The sequence below is a fragment of the Ammospiza nelsoni genome, chromosome 20 (genome assembly GCF_027579445.1).
Source record: "Ammospiza nelsoni isolate bAmmNel1 chromosome 20, bAmmNel1.pri, whole genome shotgun sequence".
Taxonomy (NCBI): Eukaryota; Metazoa; Chordata; class Aves; order Passeriformes; family Passerellidae; genus Ammospiza; species Ammospiza nelsoni.
This window is the reverse complement of record NC_080652.1, coordinates 11,399,579-11,421,460: the sequence shown is the minus strand read 5'-3', so window position 1 is coordinate 11,421,460 and position 21,882 is coordinate 11,399,579. Positions and strand designations below refer to the sequence as shown.

The 21,882-nt window shown below is 48.9% G+C and overlaps 1 protein-coding gene across 4 annotated transcripts in view; it reads left to right on the top strand.

The window, feature by feature from the left end:
- Positions 1-750: 750 nt before the first annotated feature.
- MAPKAP1 (MAPK associated protein 1) overlaps positions 751-21,882 on the top strand; it is an 81,942-nt gene continuing 60,810 nt past the window's right edge. For 2 of the 4 annotated variants that reach the window (XM_059486285.1, XM_059486281.1), the window contains exons 1-5: positions 771-825; positions 9,660-9,844; positions 10,564-10,886; positions 13,593-13,682; positions 17,748-17,896. In XM_059486285.1, the coding sequence (XP_059342268.1) occupies positions 10,628-10,886; positions 13,593-13,682; positions 17,748-17,896 (498 nt within the window). In that variant the 5' untranslated portion in view covers positions 771-825; positions 9,660-9,844; positions 10,564-10,627. Of the gene's footprint in view, positions 826-9,659; positions 9,845-10,563; positions 10,887-13,592; positions 13,683-17,747; positions 17,897-21,882 lie in introns of all 4 variants that reach the window. The other 2 variants (XM_059486283.1, XM_059486284.1) reach the window with 2 other exon arrangements.

Below are 21,882 nucleotides of genomic sequence, written 5' to 3'. Positions count from 1 at the left end.
CTCCCTGAGATGCTCTGTGCTGGGGCAGCTCCAGCTCCTGCCCTACTCTGCAGTGCCAGTCACTGATACCTGCTCCTCACAGGCCCTTGGTGGCACTTGTGCCACGCTGTCCACTGTCCCTCTCAAAGGCAGCTGCTGAGACTTCCGCGTTAGCCTTTCCTCAGGGATTAATTAACAAGTGTCCTTACTTCCACAGGAAATTGCAGAGCCTGCACCAGCAAGTCTGGAAAGGCGGCAGGGATACCCGGCCAGGCACAGGAACCCTGGGAACAGCTGCAGCTCCGGGAGGCCGGCGGTGTGGCTGGGCACCCCTGCTCGCCCTGGCAGCCGTGTGGACACAGCCCCGGAGCCCGGGGTGACCCAGGGCCGCTGCTCACGGCCTGGGGCACGGGCAGCGCTCGGTCCCTGCCCCGGGCAGCAGCGACCGGGTGTGGGGTTCATCCCCTTGTGTGGTACACCGAGCGCTACCGGCACGGTGCTTTTATTGGAAATAAAACTGGTGCGGTCCCCGTGAGAAAAGCCTCCTGTGTGTGGCCGTGCGGCACCGGTGAGCGCCGCGGGGGTGTCCCGGTACCGACCCGGGCACCAGGGGCGGGGCGGCCGTGCCCGCCGGAGCCCGTGACCCACAGCCGTGCGGCCGCACCGCCTCCGGCCGGGCCGCTCCCCGCCGCCGGTTCCGCCGGTGCCGCCGCCCCGCCCGTTCCGCGCCGTCATTTCCGCGGCCGCGGCGCTTCCGGGTCGCGCGCGGCCCCGCGCCCGTTCCGCCGGACCCGGACCCGGACCCGGAAGCGGCTGCGCGGCCCCGCGGCGGCGGCGGCGGCGCCGGTAAGTGCGGGGCGGGGGGGCGGCCGGGGCCGGGCTGCCCGCGCTGTCAGCCCCTCGCGGGCCCCGCGGGATGCTGTGACCGGCGGCGGCGGCGGCTGCCAGCCTGCCCGGGACGCGGCTCGGGGCACCGGGGCTCCCCGGGCGCGTCTGCCGGCGGCGGGGCGGGAGCAGCGCGGGGCGGGGAGGGCGGAGCGGGGCAGGCGAGCGGCGGCAGCGACGGGTGGCGGGGCCAGGTGAGTGCGGTGCAGCGGCGGGACCGGCGGGGAGCCCGGGATGCCCCGGGGGAGCGGGACGCACGCGGCACCGGCCGGTGCCGGTCACTCCATCCCGGTCCCGTGACATGCGTCCCGGTCACACGGCCCGTGCCCGTGTCCCGGCCGCACCGAGGGCTCTGCCCGCCCCGCGGCTCCCGGCGGCGCTTTGGGCAGCGTCACGCCCAAATGCCGGTGTGCACGGGGCTCCCGGCTCTGCACCTGCCTGCGGTGCCGGGAGCACGCCGGGCAGCGGGAACGGTGTCCGGGACACCCAGCAATGTGTGATTTCTGTGCTAGTGAAGTTTGGAAATTGACTGAACAGAGATGCCGAGCTTGGATATCCCGAGTGTTCTGGACGGTTTTAGGCGTCGGGGGATTATCAGGTAGATGCAAGACTGGGAATTAGACTCTCGGTTACTTTTCCAAATTCAGAACAGCTCCATTCACGGACACTTTTTTAGGTTAGATTAAAAATAAATTGAGATCAGCATGTACGTATAGACTTGTACAGAAATAACTGAAGCAGGGAGAACCAGTTTAGTCAATTTCTGTATCAATCGTGTTTCAGGTCTTTGTTGTAACACCCTTTCCTCATCGGTTAGTTAAATTTTCACCCGATTGCAACAAGTAACAAATTTAAAATAACAAATAACGAATATTAAAATAACAAGTAACGGCTACATTCTTGTTATGCATTTCCTTTGGATCACTGAAGGCCTCTGCAGGTGAAGCAACCTGGCACAGGGATCTGTGTTCTGTAGCACGAAATTTTCCCGACCATTCGAAGCTGTGAGCATGAAAAGCACACACCTGTACAGAGAGGTCAGTTATGGCAACAAATGGTACAGCACAGGAGCAGCATGCTGGTCACAGCCCCGTGCAGGAGCTGCCCATTCCCATATGGCCACTGTTTTTGGAGATCACACAGTCACTGAGGTTGGAAAAAACCTCTGAGATCATCGAGTCCGGCCTCTGACTCACCAGCACCTTGTCAGCCAGGCCAGAGCACTGACTGCCACCTCCAGTCATTCCTTGAGCACCTCAGGGTGGGGATTGCATCCCCTCCCAGGGCAGCCCCTTCCAGCCCGGACAGCCCTTTGTGTGAGGAAATTCCTTCTGGGATCCACAATTCATTCTGGCATCCGAGGGCAAGTGACACTGGCTGAGAAATGGGCATGCAGCTCAGCTGTCTTCATTTGTTCCCGTTTGGGGACCCTGTCCCGCACCTGGGACTCTGCCTAACACTGGGGACCCTGTCTGGCACCTGGGGACCTGTCCCACACCTGGGGACCCTGTCCCACACCCCACACCTGGGGACCCTGTCCCACACCCCGCACCTGGGGACCTGTCCCACACCTGGGGACCCTGTCCCGCACCTGGGGACCTGTCCCACACCTGGGGACCTGTCCCACACCTGGGGACCCTGTCTGGCACCTGGGGACCTGTCCCACACCCCACACCTGGGGACCTGTCCCACACCTGGGGACCCTGTCTGGCACCTGGGGACCTGTCCCACACCTGGGGACCTGTCCCACACCCGGGGACCCTGTCCCACACCCCACACCTGGGGACCCTGTCCCGCACCTGGGGACCTGTCCCACACCCCACACCTGGGGACCTGTCCCACACCTGGGGACCCTGTCTGGCACCTGGGGACCTGTCCCACACCTGGGGACCTGTCCCACACCCCACACCTGGGGACCCTGTCCCACACCTGGGGACCTGTCCCACACCCCACACCTGGGGACCCTGTCCCGCACCTGGGACCCGCCGTGCAGGGAGGGGCTGCCTCAGGCGTTGTAGCAGAGTTCTCCAGGGCGTTTCTGTTAGTGCACAGTTTCTGTTAGAGCACACAGACTCCAGGCTGTAAAGTTTTGATGTTAACCCTGTGTGTGTGTGAGCTGAGGGGCTCCATCAAACTGTGGTGCCTTGTTGTTCACTGTCTGCCAGCTCAGTTTCGTATCCCAGACAGCACAAGGGCAATCCCTACCTTGTTGCTTATTGCCTGAGAAGTGCTGTATCTAAATCCATTACCCTGAGAGCAAAACAAAGCTCCTTGAATATGTTTTGTGTGCTCTTGAAAGAGACAGACCCAAAATTAAAAGCCAGAGGAGCAGGGGATTCATCTTTTGCTGAAGAAATGTGAATCTGTCCAGTTCCATTTGATGTAAAGTCCCAAAGGGGCTGAAGGTCTCAGGCATTTTTAAGTAGGTCTGATCATCATGAGCGTTTCTTAAGTCAGAAGCAGCTTGCATGCTGCTATATTTAAAAAATAAGATTACGATCATGTTTTTAATGCAATAAAAATATTTACATGCAGTCGGAAGTGGAATGGCAACAACGTAAAGAAAGTGACCAGGGCCAAAGTGTTTGTTTTGGCAGGTGCTGCTGTTTAGGGCACCCCGTGCCTGGCAGTGCCCGACCCTCCTGGTGCTGCTGCAGAGCTGTGCCATGGCTGTGCTGAGCCCCTGGGCTGGCTGCACCCTCATCGTGTCCCCAGGCTCTGTCCTGGCTCCAGGCAAGGCAGCCTCTGTCAGCCTGGGGACCTCTGTGTGTGTAAAACCCAAACTTCTCAGTAGCAAACAGGCTAAAAGGTAAAATGGTGAAGCTTCCTGGTTCAGTTATTTTTTAAAATTGAAGCTTGTATTGATGTTTATGAAATTTATTAGGTTTTTTAGGCTCTTGAATATCATGCTGAGAATTGCGAAAATAGCAGCTCTAGTCTGATATTTGAGCACTGTGCTTTCATTCTCCACTCTACAACAAGATATCTTATTTATCACAGAATCCCAGCGTGGTTTGATATCCCATCCATCCCTGCCCTCTGGCAGAGGAAGCCATTCCCGTGTCCCGTCCCTCCATGCCCTGTATGTGGTGTCTCTCCATCTTTGCTGTGGACTCTCTTCAGGTGCTGAAGGCTGCATTAGGTCCCTCCTGGGCCCTCTCCAGGCTGAGCAATCCCCATTCTCTCAGCCCTTCCTCAGAGCAGAGGTGCTCCATCCCTCTGATCATTTTTGTGGCCTCCTCCAGACCCACTCCAGCAGGTTGATGGCCTTTAGGAATGTTCAAGCTCAGCAAATTGTCTTTAAAGCATTCTCGGCATATGAGTGACAGAAAGTGTTCCATGGAAAAGCACCTTTGTTGAAGTGTTCCTTCCCAGTTTTCTGTGTAAAGTCCATCAGCTTCACCTTCTCCTGGACAGGGGCTGCTGCTCGCCTGGAAAAGAGTGTTCAGCAGGAATAAAAGTGAAATGAGTGCTCTGTGTTATTTACAAGGCCCTCTGGTTTTGTTTTGTTAGTTCAAAGCCAGCAGCAATTAAGCCTCAGTCATGAGCTCAGCTGTTTTCCCTGCGCAGCGATTCTCCCACACGCGAGCTGTGAAATTGGGTCAGGGGGTTCGGGGTGGTGGGTCCGCCCCGAGTGGCTCTGCAGCCGTGCTGTGTGTCTGGGACCCTGCAGCCCGCAGGAGGAACCCATCTCCGTCAGGGACGTTGAAATGGAGAGGGGTTTGGCCGTGTTCAGGGAGCAGAGCCGGGCAGGAGCGGCGCTGGGAGCGCTGGATCCGGCGTTCAGCGCAATATCTGAATGAAAAATGACAACACTTTGTCATCTGTTCAAATTGATATTGCACTCTCGGCTGTGACAGCTGAAAAGGCCCACAGGTGCCATATAAAGAGGTGACCATGTTGTCATATTTCATTTAGGCATCCCTCTGCAAAGCCATAATTACCTAATTAGGTTGTTAATTAGGAGATTAGCATTTCGCTATATTGATAGAATGCTCTTTGCAGGCACGAGTCTAGATACAGATTTGTCTGCCCTAATTTATAATCTCTGCATTTTTTATACTTATTTATTTGCTTAAAATCTTGATGCAAGATTTCTCAGGTTAGCAGAGAATCAACTTATCTACAATTAAACAAATATTTGAGAATACCAGGAAAGAGAAGAGTGAATACTTCCCATACATACCCCAGTATTTTCTCCCCCCTCTAAAGCTCAGTAATTAAAATATTGGAATTGGTGTTATTTGCATCCTGATTAGTGTGACAACAGAAGTATAGCCAAATTCTAAGCAATTCAAAAATACAGAGCAAGTGCCAGATTGATTTACAGGTCTGGAAATGAACAAATAATTTGTTAGAAGTTGTGTGTAATGTGGTGTTTGCTCATCATAACTTCCCAATTCCAGTCTCTCTTGTGAGAGAGCTTCTTTATATGACTGTAAATGATTATTTCCTTTTTAATGATAGGACCGGAGTGTGAGTGACAGCTTCTGCAGATAAGTATTCACTCTTAAATGCACTTGAGCTTTTGCTGAAACATAAACTTGAATGTTCGTATATTTCAGTTCACTTTCCTTTATCCTGCATGCCCAGGACCTGTCTGTGTTTGAGGGGGTTGATTATTTTTGCTGCTGCAAATGCAGATAACCAGAACCATTTCATGTGCAATTGCAGACAGAAGTTGACTGGGAAATTATTTCATGGAACCTGAATCATAAATTTTGAAGTATGTTCGTGCCGTTCTGTTCCTGCTTATATGACGCTGGGGGAAAAATCAATTTTTAATTCTAATCTGCCTATCTTTTTCATTAGTTTTTAAAGATCACTTTGAAGAGCTACAGTCAAGGAGGTGTTTGAGTACAGGGACTGTGGAAGCCCTTGAATGATAACATGACCTGCAGTGTATACAATTTTCCCAGCTTGCTGTGTTTTGAGTTTGTTAGCAATTGTCTTGGATCCAAATTGTACCTTCCACAAATTGTGTCTTTGGAATACTTTTGTTTACTTTGAACAGGGCTTTAATTGTTTATTACTTCCTTAAGGAGGATAGTCAATTTAAACAATATAAAACAAACAAACAAAAAACCAAAAACAAGCTACAGCTTTGCAGAACATGAGGAAAGAAGGTTTTTCTCCCCCTACTTCTTACTTTTATAATTTGGAGAGGAAGGTACATTGCAGGAATTGGCTTGAGAGTTTTGTGGAGAATTTGGAACTGCTTTTAGCCCTTTTTACTGGAGAACTCTTAAAACCATTCCATTAAAATTGGTGAAACTTCAAAGTTGTAGCTCTTTCCTGCAGCAGAACATTTTTAGTTGCTGACAGCTTTCTCTGATTTTATTGTTTCTTGCAGCTTGCTTAGAGGTCTGTGTATTTCAAAGCATGAAAGGCAAAAATACCAACGTGAAGAAAATATTTCCTGGAAGATGCCACGGAAAAGGGGCATCTGGCTTGTCATTTTAGAGACATGTCCTGCAGTCAGAGATGTGCTGGTGGCACCACAGGGCTTTTGGTGGAGCTGGAGGGGTCTGACCTGGAGCCTGCGGCCTTTTGGGGACTGGCACAGGGTGTGAAAGTGCCTGCTGGCTCTGGGGTCACCTCACCAAGAGAAATCCGTATTTCTGCTGGGAAACGTGTCAGGAGCTGCAGGAGGGAGCAGGCTGGGGCAGAGGGTGGCGCAGAGGGCCCTGCCCCGCTGCTGGCAGCTGTGCAGGTGAGACACGGCTCTCTGCAGGTGTGGGGCAGTGCCAGGAGCAGCCCCTTGTGCTGGGCAGTGCCAGCCTGGCGCTGTGTCAGATTGCACTGTGCTCATTTAACAAACCCAGAGATCCATTCTGAAATAGCTGCCTTTCCCCAAGTGAGGAGAGCTGCTCTCAGCATTTTTCACGCTCAAGGTCAAACGTTCCCCTGCAGCCAGCAGCGAGCAGGGCTGGCAGTGGCTGCAGTGCCCCCGTGGCTGGGTGCAGCACGGGGCTGGCTCCAGCTGTGCCTGCTGCTGTCTGCCTGACGCCGCGGATGGATGGGAGCGTGGCAGCCGTGAGCTTCAGCCTGTCCTTGCCCCTCATCTCACACTGCTCTGCTATCTCGTTGTCACCTCGGGTAGGTTAACGTGCAGATACCGTCGCTGTGTGGGGCGTTGGTGGGGGAACGGGAAAGCCAGAAATCTTTATTAAATAATTGCAGATACCATCCCTGTGTGGGGCGTTGGTGGGGGAACGGGAAAGCCAGAAATCTTTATTAAATAATTGCAGATACCATCCCTGTGTGGGGCGTTGGTGGGGGAACGGGAAAGCCAGAAATCTTTATTAAATAATTGCAGCGCATGGAGCAAGCAGGAGGGTCACAGGAACAGTTCACATGTTGTGATGATGGAGTTGCCTCCCGAAATTCAGCTGTGTTCAGCTGTGTGTTCAAGGTACAGCCTGCGTGGCTGCAGATCCTTTTCCAAGACCTTTGTGTCACCTCCTGGCAGCGGAGTCGTTTGTTAGCGTTCCTCGTTGTGCCGGGGTTATGAATGAGCCTGATCTGCATAAAGCCCTGCTTGCCTGCCTGGGAGAGCCCATCCCTGCCATAAATATAGCCGTGGGGAGCTGCAGGAGCGGCGCTGCTGGGAGAAATAGTGCGCTGAGATGCAGCTGTCTGCTGCTGCCACGGAGTGCCCGTGAGTCCTGGCAGGGCCTTCAGCCTCCTGATGGTGCAGTTTGACATTTTGGGGACGCTCTGTGCCTGCCCCAGGCCGAGGGGGCTGTGCCCCCAGGGCAGGGCAGAGTCACAGCACTGGGGCCAAGAAGGGCAGAGGGAGCGTTCGTCCCTGGCTGCTGGTCAGACAGCGTGCACACAGATAGGTAGGTGAGTAATAAAGATGAGGAGAAAGTGAAGATCTCTGTCCACCTGTGTGCTGACCACAGGTGTTTGCCAATCAGTACATCATTCAATCCCAGCCTGTGTATCCTATTGTACAGAAATGCCAAACTCTAACATTTTGGAGATTTCACATTGCTCTCTTCAGTTTTAGTGTTTGCACAGAGTATGTTTGACAGCTGCCTGCATAGTGCTTTATTCGGTTGTAGAATATTATCTGTATAGCACAAGTATTAGAAGAACATACATTTTTTGTTTATGATGAAAGAATGTCTAAGGTGCTGGTGCTTAGAAGGTCCCTGAATCCTGTTAAATTTGGCTCCTCCATGAGGATGTGGTGATGGTGTGTGGGTGTAGGAGTGCAGAAGGGGTGTGCTGGCAGATCTCAGCAGATCTAGACATTGATTTTGGGTCTGTGATTTTGCTGGAACCTTCAAGGTGTTTGTGTAAAGGTTTGCAAAACTGAACATTGCTTCTTTGAGTTCTTCTCTCTCACTGGAAGTCGCTGTTCCTCAGGGTGGGTCTGTGCCTTTTTCAACAGGAGAACTGGTTAGAATTCTGGAGACGACAACTATTAACTGTGGCATCAAAACCTGAACTGAATTTGGGGTCTGACCTTTCTTTTTTTGTTTTTTGAAGTATATATACTGCTCAGAGAGTTTCCAATTAGCTTTAATGTGTTGACAAATAAGCTTTAATGTACGTTTTTGAAAATTCCAAAGAGGAGGAAATAAAAATACGTTTGTGTAAAACTTGTGTAGAATTTCCAGCACTTCCTCAGCGTTCAGGTCTATGGGAGAGGCAGTTGCAGATGTACAGTTTGGAAGAAGCTTGGCTGATTTAGCACACCACTGTTAATGGCAGAAGTCGGGGTGCAGGGTATAAAGGTAAAACTCGCATCTGCTGTTACATGTTGTTAACTCCCTCAGCAGACATTAAATCATTTCAAGTACAATAATAGTGTGGGAGGTAAATTAACTAACCATTAACAATCTTATAAATACACAATTAACATGCCAACATTTATATGACACATTGATGGGGCAGCAGTAATTTTTGATTGGGAGTTTGCAGACCTTTCCGACGCCTGAGGCTGTTGCTTATTTAAACAAGTTTTTGCCAATTGCAGGTACACGTAGCTTTTACTAATCAGTGAGTAGAAATAATTCAGTTTAAAGAACATTCTCAACGTGTGTTTTGCCATGTCCATGAGCTGTGCTTGGCTGTGTCTGTGTTTTCCAGGCCCCAGGGTGCTGGTCACGCTGGTGCAGGGTCAGAGCCCTGGGCACATCAGTCCTTTGGGTGGCACATTTGCCTTGTGGCCTCTCCCTTGGAGGCCAGTGAGAGCTCCCTCAGGAGCAGCCCTGCTCACTTTGATGGAAAGAGTCAGAAATTAAAGCAGAGTGTGCAGTTGTGGTGCTCTGGAGCCTCTGGAGATCCCATCCAAATCCCCACCCCATGAAGGGCCAGCAAAGCTCCAGGCTGTGTCCAGCTGGGCTCTGAGTGTCTCCAAGGATCCTGCTGGAGTGAATTTCACTGATAGCAGAATTTATGGTTCTGGAACGAGCCTGCCTGGTCCTTTCTGTCCCTTCCCTCTGTTAAAGTATCCCAGGAGAAGGCCAGCTGCCTCTAGCAGATTTTCATGGGAAGTGGCTTTGTGTGATTTAGGCAGCAGTTTTGCAAGCAGCAAGGACAGGAGATTGCTGGTGTTTCTGAGTTCAAAATCCCAAACACACACATGCAGCTCTATAAAGTGTTTTCCTCTGGTTAGAAAAGCAGTGGGATTTCAACCTTCTGGAATTTACACGTAGTCTTGCCCTGTGTGTGAGCTCAGACCGAGTCCCCTCAGGTGGAGGTGTCCCCAGGGCTCCTGCTGCTGCTCGCTGATGGACTTGCTGCATGATCAGGAATAATTTTTTGTTTTTCCTTTTTAGGTTATTTTCAGCAGGTAATTTTTTGATCCAGCTCAGCCCACAGCTCCAGTGCCAGCTTTGGGAGATGGTGGAATTCCTGGAGCAGGTCAGGCAGGGCACGGAGCTGCCCCTTTCAGAGTCAGCCCGGGCTTGAATTAGATTGGCATCACTACAAAGCCACAGCTACAGAAAAATCAGATAACAATGTGAGCGTGGTTTGGGTTTTGTGGTTTGGGGTTTTTTCCTTTTCCGTTTTGCCCTCTGCTTTGTTTCAAAAGGCCACTTGAGTGCTCCGAATGAAATATTTTAGGTAAGTGGCAATTACTGTTCTTAGAGTGCTTCAGAGCTCAGGCGTGTGGTATTTGGTCACAGAGCTTTCTGTGTTACAGCAGTTGCCCTGTGTGAAGCACCATGCAGCAGCAGATGTTCAATATTCTGCCCTGAGACACTAATCTCTTCATGTTTAAAGCTTTTCCTGGAAATACAAAACCTGAAGAGAGTCTGTAAGAAGGCACTCAAAGAGTTAGTGTGTAGATGCAGAAGCGAAAGAGAAACACAGTTGAGATGGGTGAAAAGAAATCCAAAACCCTGTTGGCTTTGTAAATGGATTAGTTGAAGTAGGCAGATGTTTCTGCTCTGGATTCTCCTGCCATCCTCCTGCGTGCAGCACTGTGGGGTGTTTAGCCTTGCAGCAGCCATGTGGGGTGCTGGGACCTGTCTGTGGGTATCTCTGGTGTCCTGCCGTCCTCCAAACCCCCTGCTCCTTAAGAGGATCTCAGCAGCCAGTGTGGCACAAGTGAAGTGGAGCAGAGTCAAACAGCCTGCCCTGAGTCAGTCGGGGTTTGCGCGTCCCACACAGCCCTTTGGGGATGGGGGTTTGAGCTGTTTGTGTTTGCTCCTGCAACGCCGTGTGCGCTCTTTCCAGGTACGTGTGTCCATGACGCGAGATGGAGAGGAGATAGTACGGTGAGGGCGTGCCTTGAGGCAGGATGGCTTTCCTGGACAACCCCACCATCATCCTGGCGCACATCCGGCAGTCGCACGTGACCAGCGATGACACGGGCATGTGTGAGATGGTCCTCATCGACCACGACGTGGACCTGGAGAAGTTCCACCCCTCCTCAGCCTGCGGGGACAGCGGGGCCGAGCCCCAGGGCAGCAATGGGGACACTCAGGGCTACGTCTACTCCCAATCCGTGGACATTACCTCAAGCTGGGACTTTGGGATCAGGCGCCGGTCGAACACAGGTGCGTGGGGTCTGCAGCAGCTCAGCCCCAGCCTCCCTGGGCCTCCCTGGCAGGACAGACCGGAGCAGGACCAGCCTGGTGCCTGTCAGACTCCCTTTGGAGTGCTCAGGCCCTTTTAGACAAGGATACATAATGATTCAGTTACTTCAGCGTGCTGTCAGCTGAGCCTTAATTGCTGTTTTACCTGTTCCTGTGCAGGAGAGCATTGAGGTAGTCAGTTTTATATATAAAAAAAAAATTCAAATTGTGGAGACATCAAATCCAAATCCAAAGTACATGAACAGTCTTTGATATCTCTATTGTTACTGTCTAGAGGGGTGTTAACTTTTGAACAGGATAGTTATTTTCTGAGAAAAAATCTGCCTAGTGAGGCATCAAATGTATTTGTTATAAAAGAGAGGAATGAAGTTTGATGTGAGCCAACAAAGGGAATGATTTGTCTGTATTTTGTCTCTTAAAGTTTTATTTCTGAGAAAAACCTTGAGCTAGGGTTTAAGGTACCAAATCAGGAAGTCTAAGGGTGAACACCTTTACAAAATACACTCTTTTTGTCATGGCTGGCAGAAAGCTCTCCCATGTGGTGTTTCATACAGGGGACATCCAGACTTCTACTTAGACCTGAGGAATATTATGAGCAGGAGTTCTGTAAGGTAAAATACAGATGAGAAGGTTGGTGTACAGTGGTCAGTACTGACCTCTTTTTTCTGTGTCTGTATAATATTTTTAACATGATTTCTGCAGGTATTATAACACCACCTAGAGCCCAGAAAGCACCTCTGTGCTCTGCTTCACCAGGAAAACGTGTGTGCTGTTGGAGGTGCTGCAATGCCTTTCACAAGGAGGAATTTGTGAGAGGCTCCAGAAAAGCCAGGACGCTGAGGCTCAGCTCAGGGCTGACCATTAATGAAACCACAGCTGCCTTTGGGCAGCCACCAGAGTTTTGGTTTGTCACACCCAAAACTGTCACTGGCTGCCTGTGACAGCGACCCCTCCATAATTCACATTTCTGGCAGGTGCTGGCCATTCCCTCTGGTTTGGCACAGTGAAATGGTCATTCCTGACCAGCTCCAGGTGGAGGAACAGGAGGGGCTCAGGGGAGGTGCTGACTGTGCTCTTGGACATTTTGACAGGGGATGGAAATATCAAACAGATAAAAACATGCATTATCTTGTTTCTAGTCAATGGTTTTTCCTTAGTCCTTTCTTTACCTGTTAATCTAACAGATTATATTTTCTGATATTAAAATATTATTTATTTATATTTTCTGATAGCTCATTTGGAAAGAAAGGGCTTTGGAAGGTAATTTTGAGTTACAGTGTGGGCAGTAACTGGTACAAATGTGGAGCTTTTCTTTCAGAATAAACTATCTATGCTACAACAGTGTTTTCCCAATATTTAAACTTATGAGAAGGGATATTTTTCTTATTTCATTAAGAGGAAACTACCTAGAGGTATTCAGGTTCTAGCATTGTGTTGTTAATGGCAGATACTTATCAAAGTCCCCATTTGTGCTTGTACCTTAAACTGCTTGCTGCAGCTGTTAAACTTCAAAGGAATATTTTTTTATCAGTTCTCGCATTGACAGTTGTTATGGGGGAAAAAAAATTACTTTCTTGTCCACAATTCAGTTCAAAGACCTAAATGTAAAAGAATAATAACAGAAGGGACAGAAAATATTTATTAATGTTTTTTAATTGCTGGAAAGGCTCAGGGAACTCCACTTGTATCCAAAAACTGTCAGAGTAATTTAGCATTTTAGAATCTCTTCTACAAACCCATTTTAGTTAATGAATTATCTCAATGCATCAAAATTGCTAATATGTCCAGCAAATTGTTTCCTTTGGGGATCAGCACTGTTAGTTCTACTTCCCAGTCTGATCTGCTTATTTTGAGTGGACAACATCAGTGGTTTCTTGGGGTCATTGTCTCGGGTGCCTTCCATCAGGTTTTTTCCCCAAGGAAGTCCTACAGTTAACAAAAAAGGTGATTTAAGTTGTCTGGTACCCTGGGCTGAAAGTTCTTTGGTACCAGAACTGTTTGGGGCTTTTTTTCCCAACCATATTTTGAAGATGGAGTCAAAATATATGTAAAGAAATATTATATTCATTTTAGGATTTGACTAATGTTGTGAAGATACAAATCATTTATTTTACTACCTATAAACTGTTTCAGCCTACTGAAGAAAAAGCTGTGCTAATTTATATCGCTTTGACATTTTATAATTTTCATGATTTTTAGATAAAGGATTTTATATTTAAAACTTTAATAGTCTAGTCTGAGTTCATTTATCTTTAATTTTTGAAACGGGTAGAGTAATTCATAACAGTAATTTTATTCCTGTAATGTAATATTCACTTCAGTTCATTTGTGCATTAAAATTCCTTTAAGACCGTTATTAATGATTTATATAATGAAATGTCATATTAATCACAGAAGTTTTCACATTTTATTATTCTCTTCCATGTTAATACTATCTTTATGATCTCTATTAATGTTTTATATCCTCTAATTTCAATTATAAATCAAGAACATTTTCATGTTTTTGTTGGTATTTGCTTTTCAGGGGTGCCACCTTTAAAATTTTATGACTTTTCCCCCTACATATGCAGTATAAAACATCTTTATTCATATAAAGGTAGTTAATTATGTCTTTGTTTATAGTAAACTTTCATTGACAAACTTATAGTTGTAATATTTCTTTTCAAGCTCAGAGACTAGAACGTCTGCGGAAAGAGAGACAAAATCAAATAAAATGCAAAAACGTTCAGTGGAAAGACAGAAATACTTCTTGCTCAGGTAAAAGAAAATATCTCTTCTTTTCCTACTGTTTTTATTCCTGCCAGTGATGGTTACAACATCTGCAGTTTGTAATTTTCCCCTAGGGTTTCACAGCACAGAGGAAATGTCAATTCTTTGTGCTGTTCCAGGTGCCAGCCCTGGCCAGGGCACTCAGGGGTTAACAGAGCAGAGCAGAGGAGAAGTGCTGGGCAGCCAGTTTGGGTTATGGGTTATGGGGTGGGCTCTGCACCCCTGAGGCATCCCTGGCCCAAATCCATTCCCAAAAATTCCCCAATTTTATTCCCAAAAAATCCCCAAATCCATTCCCAAAAAAATCCCAAAAAATCCCCAAATCCATTCCCAAAAAATCCCCAATTTTATTCCCAGGAAATCCCCAAATCCATTCCCAAAAATCCCCAAATCAGGTCACCGTGTCTGTGCCCCCGGGGGCGCACAGGGGCCCTGGTGGCACCGTGGGGACAGCAGTGGCTCTGCCCAGGTCTCTGCAGTGCCAGGGTCTCCAGGGCACTTCCCAGCCACTTCCAGCAGTGTTTGGTGCCATGGAGGATTTTGTAGAGTTTACTTGTATTGACTATTTTTGTAGCTACTTCTTTAGATAAGGTGCAAATCCCAAGAAATAAAGGGTATATGTGTGATCTGCTTAAATGCAAGCATTATAAACGCTGCCTTGGCTTATCTCGCCTTTCCTTGCTAAAACTATTATCGCTGATTTCTCAAAATATATTAAATTCTATTTTTGTTAATTATATAATTAAGTATTTGTGGCTGGATGTTCTACATAGTTTAAATTGTAATATATGAAATTACAAATCTGTCTCCATTTTCCTATTTTAGAGTTCAAGCTAGTTTCTATTTCTGTTGTGTTTGACAGACATTCAAACCTTTGTATGGTCTGTCATGCCTGCTTCTTTCAAAATTTGTGTATATCTTAATGAGGTCCCTCTGTAATCTCCCTTTTTTGCCTAATTCCTCCTCTCTCCGTGGCTGTCATTTGCAGAACGTTCTCCAGCACTCTAATGTCTTTTCAGAGGAGTGAACAAAGCTGCTCACACGAGCAGCACAGCCACACTAATCCTTAATTCAGTGTTCAGCTGTGTTGGATACCCCTGTTAATGCATTCTGAAATGTTTTTGCCTTTCTCCTTCTGTAAGCAGAGTTGTAGGTTTTAAAGGTTAATCTACCATAACCTCCACCTCTTTGCTGAGTATTTTATAGCACTTGGCTGGTGATGATGCAGATCCTCCTGTGTCTCCTGCACTCTGAGGGTTCCTGTGCAGCTCCTGGGGCTCTGTGCTCAATCCCCTTTTCCCCCGTGTGTCCCCAGCAGCCACATTTGTCCCCTCTGAGGAATGGGCAGGCAAATGGGTCCGTCCCTGCCTGCTGCAGAGCAGATTTAAATAAAAATAAACAAGTTCCACAAAAGCTCCAGGCTCAGGGCTGCTGGCAGAGCTGGTTTTCCTTTCCTTCTGTGCTTGGCCACTGAGATCTGAGTGCTTCTCTCCTGCTGGCATGAGCAACACGGCAGCAAGGAGAAGGAGGAGCCCTTCAGGATGTCCTTTGTACCTTTTCACCTTACATTCCTCCATCAGGATATCCTCTGGACCTTTGCATCTTACATTCCTTCATTTCAGAGCATATAAAATGCAAATTAACAACGTGTCAAGGAAATCCTTCCAAGGTCTTGCATTCAGCCCATGCTGACATGCAAGACCTAAATTTTTATCTAGCTGTAGATAAAAACTTGATTTTTCACTTGTACAAGTAAAACCATTGAATTGGATCCCAGTGCCCAAGAATTATCAGTTAAAGGCAATACTCCAATACAATGCTTTAGATTTTTTAAAAAAATTAAGTGCAAGTGCTTGTTGAAAAACCAAAACAAGCTAATGGAGTTAAAGTGGCCACATTGAAAGGGATTAAATCAAGCTTTTTTGGCTAATTGCAGCCTCTCACAAGCCCGCTGGGGATCTCTCAGTGCCAGTATTTAGCACCTCTGCCAACTGCCTGAATTTTAAGGCAATCTGCTGATAAAAATAAATGGAGCTTTTGACTAGTTATCATTTGACAAGTTTTAATTTTGCACTCTAAGAAATGAACCAAGTCCCTGCAGATCAAGTGCGAGGCCATTCCCTCCTGGGAGCAGTTCCATCTCCCTGGAGGAGCAGGATGTGGATGTGGGAGATGTGGGGACCCGAGGGCAGGGGAGCTGGGCTGGGCTCTGGGCAGGGATGGATGGATGGGGGATGGATGGATGGATGGATGGATGGATGGATGATGGATGGATGGATGGATGGATGGATGGATGGATGGATGGATGGATGGATGATGGATGGATGGATGGATGGATGGGGGATGGATGGATGGATGGATGGATGGATGGATGGATGATGGATGGATGGATGGATGGATGGATGGATGGATGGATGGATGATGGATGGATGGGGGATGGATGGGGGATGGATGGATGGATGGATGGATGGATGGATGGATGGATGGATGGATGGATGGATGGGGGATGGATGGATGGATGGATGGATGGATGGATGGGGGATGGATGGATGGATGATGGATGGATGATGGATGGATGGGGGATGGATGGATGGATGGGGGATGGATGGATGGATGGATGGATGGATGGATGGATGGATGGATGGATGGGGGATGGATGGATGGATGGATGGATGGATGGGGGATGGATGGATGGATGGATGGATGGATGGGGGATGGATGGATGGATGGATGGATGGATGGATGGGGGATGGATGATGGATGGATGGATGGATGGATGGATGGATGGATGGATGGATGGATGATGGATGGATGGATGGATGGGTGGATGGATGGATGGATGGGGGATGGATGGATGGATGGATGGATGGATGGATGGATGGATGGGTGGGGGATGGATGGAGGATGGATGGATGGATGGATGGATGGATGGATGGATGGATGGGGGATGGATGGATGGATGGATGGATGGATGGATGGATGGGGGATGGGGGATGGATGGAGGGATGGATGGATGGATGGGGGATGGGGGATGGATGGATGGAGGGATGGATGGATGGGGGATGGATGGATGGATGGATGGATGGATGGATGGATGGATGGGGGATGGATGGATGGATGGATGGATGGACGGATGGATGGATGGATGGATGGATGGATGGATGGATGGATGGAGGCTGGGGTTCTGGTTCCTGGAGCAGCTGTGGGGAACCTTGGCCAGCTTCAGTCACAGCTCCCTGCAGATGAGAGCCCTTGGAACTGATGTGCTGACACACCCAGGCTCTGTCCTGATTTCATAGTGCCCTTGTAACACAAGTCCTATTTTCTAGGGTTTTTTAAAGTAAATTGGAAGTTGAGCTGCTGTTGGAAGTTCAGCTGTACACTTTCTTCACATAAAAAGGCTTTTATGAGCCTTCTCAGACCATACAGACACCTCCTGAACTTGCATCCCCTTTGTTTTTAGAAAGCTTTTTTGTTTTTATTGTTCAGACTGTTGATCTGGAATGGTGGTTTCAGGTTGGACTTTTTGATGAGGGGAGGCCATATCCATTCCCCCATGAGGAGTGGCACGTGCAGAGCTGATCCTGTGGCAGGGGTGGTGCCAGGCTGCAGCTGGCAGGGTGTCACTGCAGGGCAGGGCTGCTGTGCCCCGTGCTGCAGGCTCAGTGCCAGCTCTGCTGCTCCTGGGGCAGCAGCTCCTTCCCTTCCTGTTCCCTGCTCCTTTAGGAGAAGGTGGGCAAGCAGAGAGGCCAGGAATGTGCCATTCTCCTCATTGTTATCTGACTCAGCTGCGTCTCACACTGATCAGTTCTGTTCTCTGTGCAGGAAAAGCTCACCTTTTTCTCAGCCTAAACAGGAGCATCACTCAGGCTTCTTAATGGTTTCATGTCTTTGGGCTATGAAAGAGTGGTGGTAGATCCTGCCCCGCTGAAGCATTTGTAGGTTTATTTATTTGATTTTGTGCTCCCTGGTATGATGTTATCTCTGTGTGGTGAGCAGCAGCCTCTGTACATTTCCTCACACCATGCCTCTAATCTCTTTTCTGACCTGCAGCGGAGGAGCTGAGCTCACTGTTTGAAAAGAAGAATTTTAGGGTGAAATCCCCATGTTCTGGGAAGCAGTCCATCCTCTCTGTGAGACTGGAGCAGTGCCCACTGCAGCTCAACAACCCCTTCAATGAGTACTCCAAATTCGATGGCAAGGTGAGCACGGGGGGCTCTGCCAGGGGTGCCACACACTGCCCCTGGGCTGTGCCAGGGGTGCCACACACTGCCCCTGAGCTGTGCCAGGGGTGCCACACACTGCCCCTGAGTTGTGCCAGGGGTGCCACACACTGCCCCTGAGTTGTGCCAGGGGTGCCACACACTGCTCCTGGGCTGTGCCAGGGGTGCCACACACTCTCCTGGGCTGTGCCAGGCACTGCCCCTGGGCTGTGCCAGGGTGCCAGGCACTGCTCCTGGGCTGTGACTTGTGCAGTCTCCACCTGGGCTCTAGAGTGGCTCTCAGGTGTGGTGCTTATCTAGAAACAAGCAAATGCAGTGGTTCCAGGTTCAGCAGAGCCATTTCTGTGTTTCCATTACAACATTCTGGACTGGGAATGAGCTTCTCTCCCGTGCTGTTTCCTCCCCCAGCAGGTCAGTGAGGGGCACCTTGGTTGTGACAGAGTCCTGGCGCATCCCTCTAGAGTTACCTTTGTGTAAATGATAGATTATTTTGCATCTAAAAAAACCCAAAACTTTGACAGATGACAGACAGATGTGTTCTGTCTGTCCACATCACAGCCCTTGCTGAATATTCCATGAGTCATGTCTTTGTCCTCAGTGCTCTACTGAGAGTGGGAGAGCCGTGGTCTGTTCTGAGGGTGGGAGACTGAGGTATCAGCAGGTAGCATCCAAGGCACAAAGAAGCACTGATCCCTGTGTTTCTGCACTAGTGCTGATTTGTGTGACGCAGGGAGGAGATTGGCTGCAAACCTGGCAGGTTGTGGGGTTCAGGAGATGGATCTGATATGGCTCAGACTGGGGGATAAATGTCTTCCCTGAACTCCACATTGTCAGGTATTCTTCTCTTTCATCAACTCTAAAAACTGAAATATAAACAGTGGTGTGATGGATCATTGTCATATTGTTCCAAAACAAGTATAAATACTCCACAGATCTGTTTCCTACTGGATTTGTTTGTGGAATCTCCTGTGGGAGGATGGAGTTTGAGCTTCATTACCATCGTGATGGAAGAATTTCATATTCTGTTAGGTGTTCCTGAAGTGGAAAGTCAGATCCATAATTCCACTGACATTTCTAGGAGGATCTGGAATATTTGGGAAATGGTAACCTTCGGACCATGAAGTTCACATGCAAAAGCTCCTCTTTGGGATTTTATATTTATTAGCATGTGGCAATTAGTGCTAACTCAGGTTTTCAGGATTCCTGGCCTCCTTTATGAGTGACAGCAGCACTTTCATGCTGACAGCACCAAGAGGCCTTTTTTCCAAACTCTGCGTTTGTTGTTCTTGTGCCGTGAAATTTCAGTTGGGCAAACATTTAAACGAGCTCTCATGTCATGTATAGGAGAAGTAAAAGTCAAATACTTCTTTATTAAGAGAATTCTGTTATAATTCAGTCAGAAACTTGAGATACTTCAGCATTTTTCCCTCCCTCTTTGGTAATCCAAGCTAACCTTTACTGTATAAATTGTAGTTGTCTATAATGCACATGTTAATTTTCACCTATTGAGTCAGGTACCTTTAGCAGGTGTTGGTTCCACTGGAGCCAGGTTGCACTCTGCCTGTCAGTTTGAGAGGGTAAGGAAATACCTCAGTGTCACTCAGCTGTGATTTGCAGGGTCTGATATCAAATATCTCAGATTCGATCTTCAAATCAAAATGCCTTCTTTACAATCCAAAATAATTGAATGTGCATTTTGTTAAGCATAATCTCACTCTGTTAATTTTAACACCATTGTTTCTGTTACTCTGGTAGGGTATCAATAGTTTGCATATAAAGTTTATTCTCTATGGCTCTCTATGTATTATCTAGTTTAATGCTTGGCTAACCATCTGAGGTATAGAAGAAACATAACTCCAGTTGTGAGTTATTTTACTTCAATTGTCATGTATTTTCAGTCAGGAAAAACACTAAAAATCATCAAGCTTTTAAAAATTATTTTTAATGACAAATCATATGTCTTGTATTTATATTTATTGATAATAGATGAACAGTATTTCACAGAAATATAATTCTTTCAGGGAATAGTGCATGACTTATTTACATAATTAACAGAGCTGTGTATCTCTGGGGGAAATGGTACATAATTGGGATGGGGGGGTGAGGAGGGGCTGGGGGCCTAATTAAACATGTCTTAAAAACACCCTACTTAATTATGTGCTTACTCAGAGGGTCACAGTGGCTCTCAGATCTTTAGGGTTGTAGCCAGGCCTTTGGTTTGTCCATAGTGCAGGTTTGGGGTTGTTCAGTGTCACTCCTGGTCTGTACCCAGGAGCTCAGGGGCTCTGTCCTTGTGTGTGCTCCTGCTCCTGCCTGGGCTCCCCTGGCCAGGTCTGAACCCCCACAAACCCTCCTGGGCTCACCCTGATCAGGTGTGAGCTCCCACAGATCCTCCTGGGCTCCCCCTGATCAGGTGTGAACCCCCACAAACCCTCCTGGGCTCACCCTGATCAGGTGTGAGCTCCCACAAACCCTCCTGGGCTCCCCCTGACCAGGTGTGAACCCCCACAAACCCTCCTGGGCTCCCCTGACCAGGTCTGAAATGCCCCAAACCCTCCTGGGCTTACCCTGGCCAGGTCTGAACCCCCACAAACCCTCCTGGGCTCCCCTGGCCAGGTCTGAAATGCCCCAAACCCTCCTGGGCTCCCTCTGATCAGGTGTGAACCCCCACAAACCCTCCTGGGCTCCCCTGGCCAGGTCTGAACCCCCACAAACCCTCCTGGGCTCCCCTGGCCAGGTCTGAACCCCCACAAACCCTCCTGGGCTCCCCTGGCCAGGTCTGAACCCCCACAAACCCTCCTGGGCTCACCCTGGCCAGGTCTGAACCCCCACAAACCCTCCTGGGCTCCCCCTGATCAGGTGTGAACCCCCACAAACCCTCCTGGGCTCCCCTGACCAGGTCTGAACCCCCACAAACCCTCCTGGGCTCCCTCTGATCAGGTGTGAGCTCCCACAGATCCTCCTGGGCTCCCCCTGACCAGGTCTGAACCCCCACAAACCCTCCTGGGCTCCCCCTGATCAGGTCTGAACCCCCACAAACCCTCCTGGGCTCTCCTGACCAGGTCTGAACCCCCACAAACCCTCCTGGGCTCCCTCTGATCAGGTGTGAACCCCCACAAACCCTCCTGGGCTCCCTCTGACCAGGTCTGAAATGCCCCAAACCCTCCTGGGCTCCCTCTGACCAGGTCTGAACCCCCACAAACCCTCCTGGGCTCACCTGACCAGGTCTGAAATGCCCCAAACCCTCCTGGGCTCCCCCAGATCAGGTGTGAACCCCCACAAACCCTCCTGGGCTCCCCTGACCAGGTCTGAACCCCCACAAACCCTCCTGGGCTCACCCTGGCCAGGTCTGAAATGCCCCAAACCCTCCTGGGCTCCCCCAGATCAGGTGTGAACCCCCACAAACCCTCCTGGGCTCCCCTTCCCTGCCCCCTGTGCTGTGCCCAGCCCAGCAGCTCGCCCAGAGCCTGGCACGGGCTGTGCTGCCAGCCTGGGCACTGCTCACATCTTGCAGGTGTTTCCTGCCAGATTTAGTGTCTCTTTCATAACCACTTCTGTGATTTTATGAAATAGTAAAATTTTAAAGCGCTCTAATTTCTTCCTGTCCTGATCACTTCATTAATTATCAAAACAGCAGAGAATATGGCTTGTGAAATACAACTGCAGGGAGGCATTCTAAGCAGCTCAGGAATCCACACAACTGCCCCACCGCTACCCAGGACAGATTTGTGGTTTTCTGTACATTGTAAAACTTCAGCTCTTAACAGAAGTCACACACACAGTAACTACTCTCAACTCTTTCTTCAAGTTTTTCCCTAAATAGTTAAAGTAAACCTCAGCTCTCGACCTGTTTTCATCTTTTGCAAAGCACACGGGTTGTACTTCTTGGTTAATAAATCTTATATACTCTTTCTAAGAATTTTCTAGTGAAAGAACCTTTAGTTCTTTGTAATTCCTTCAGGTGT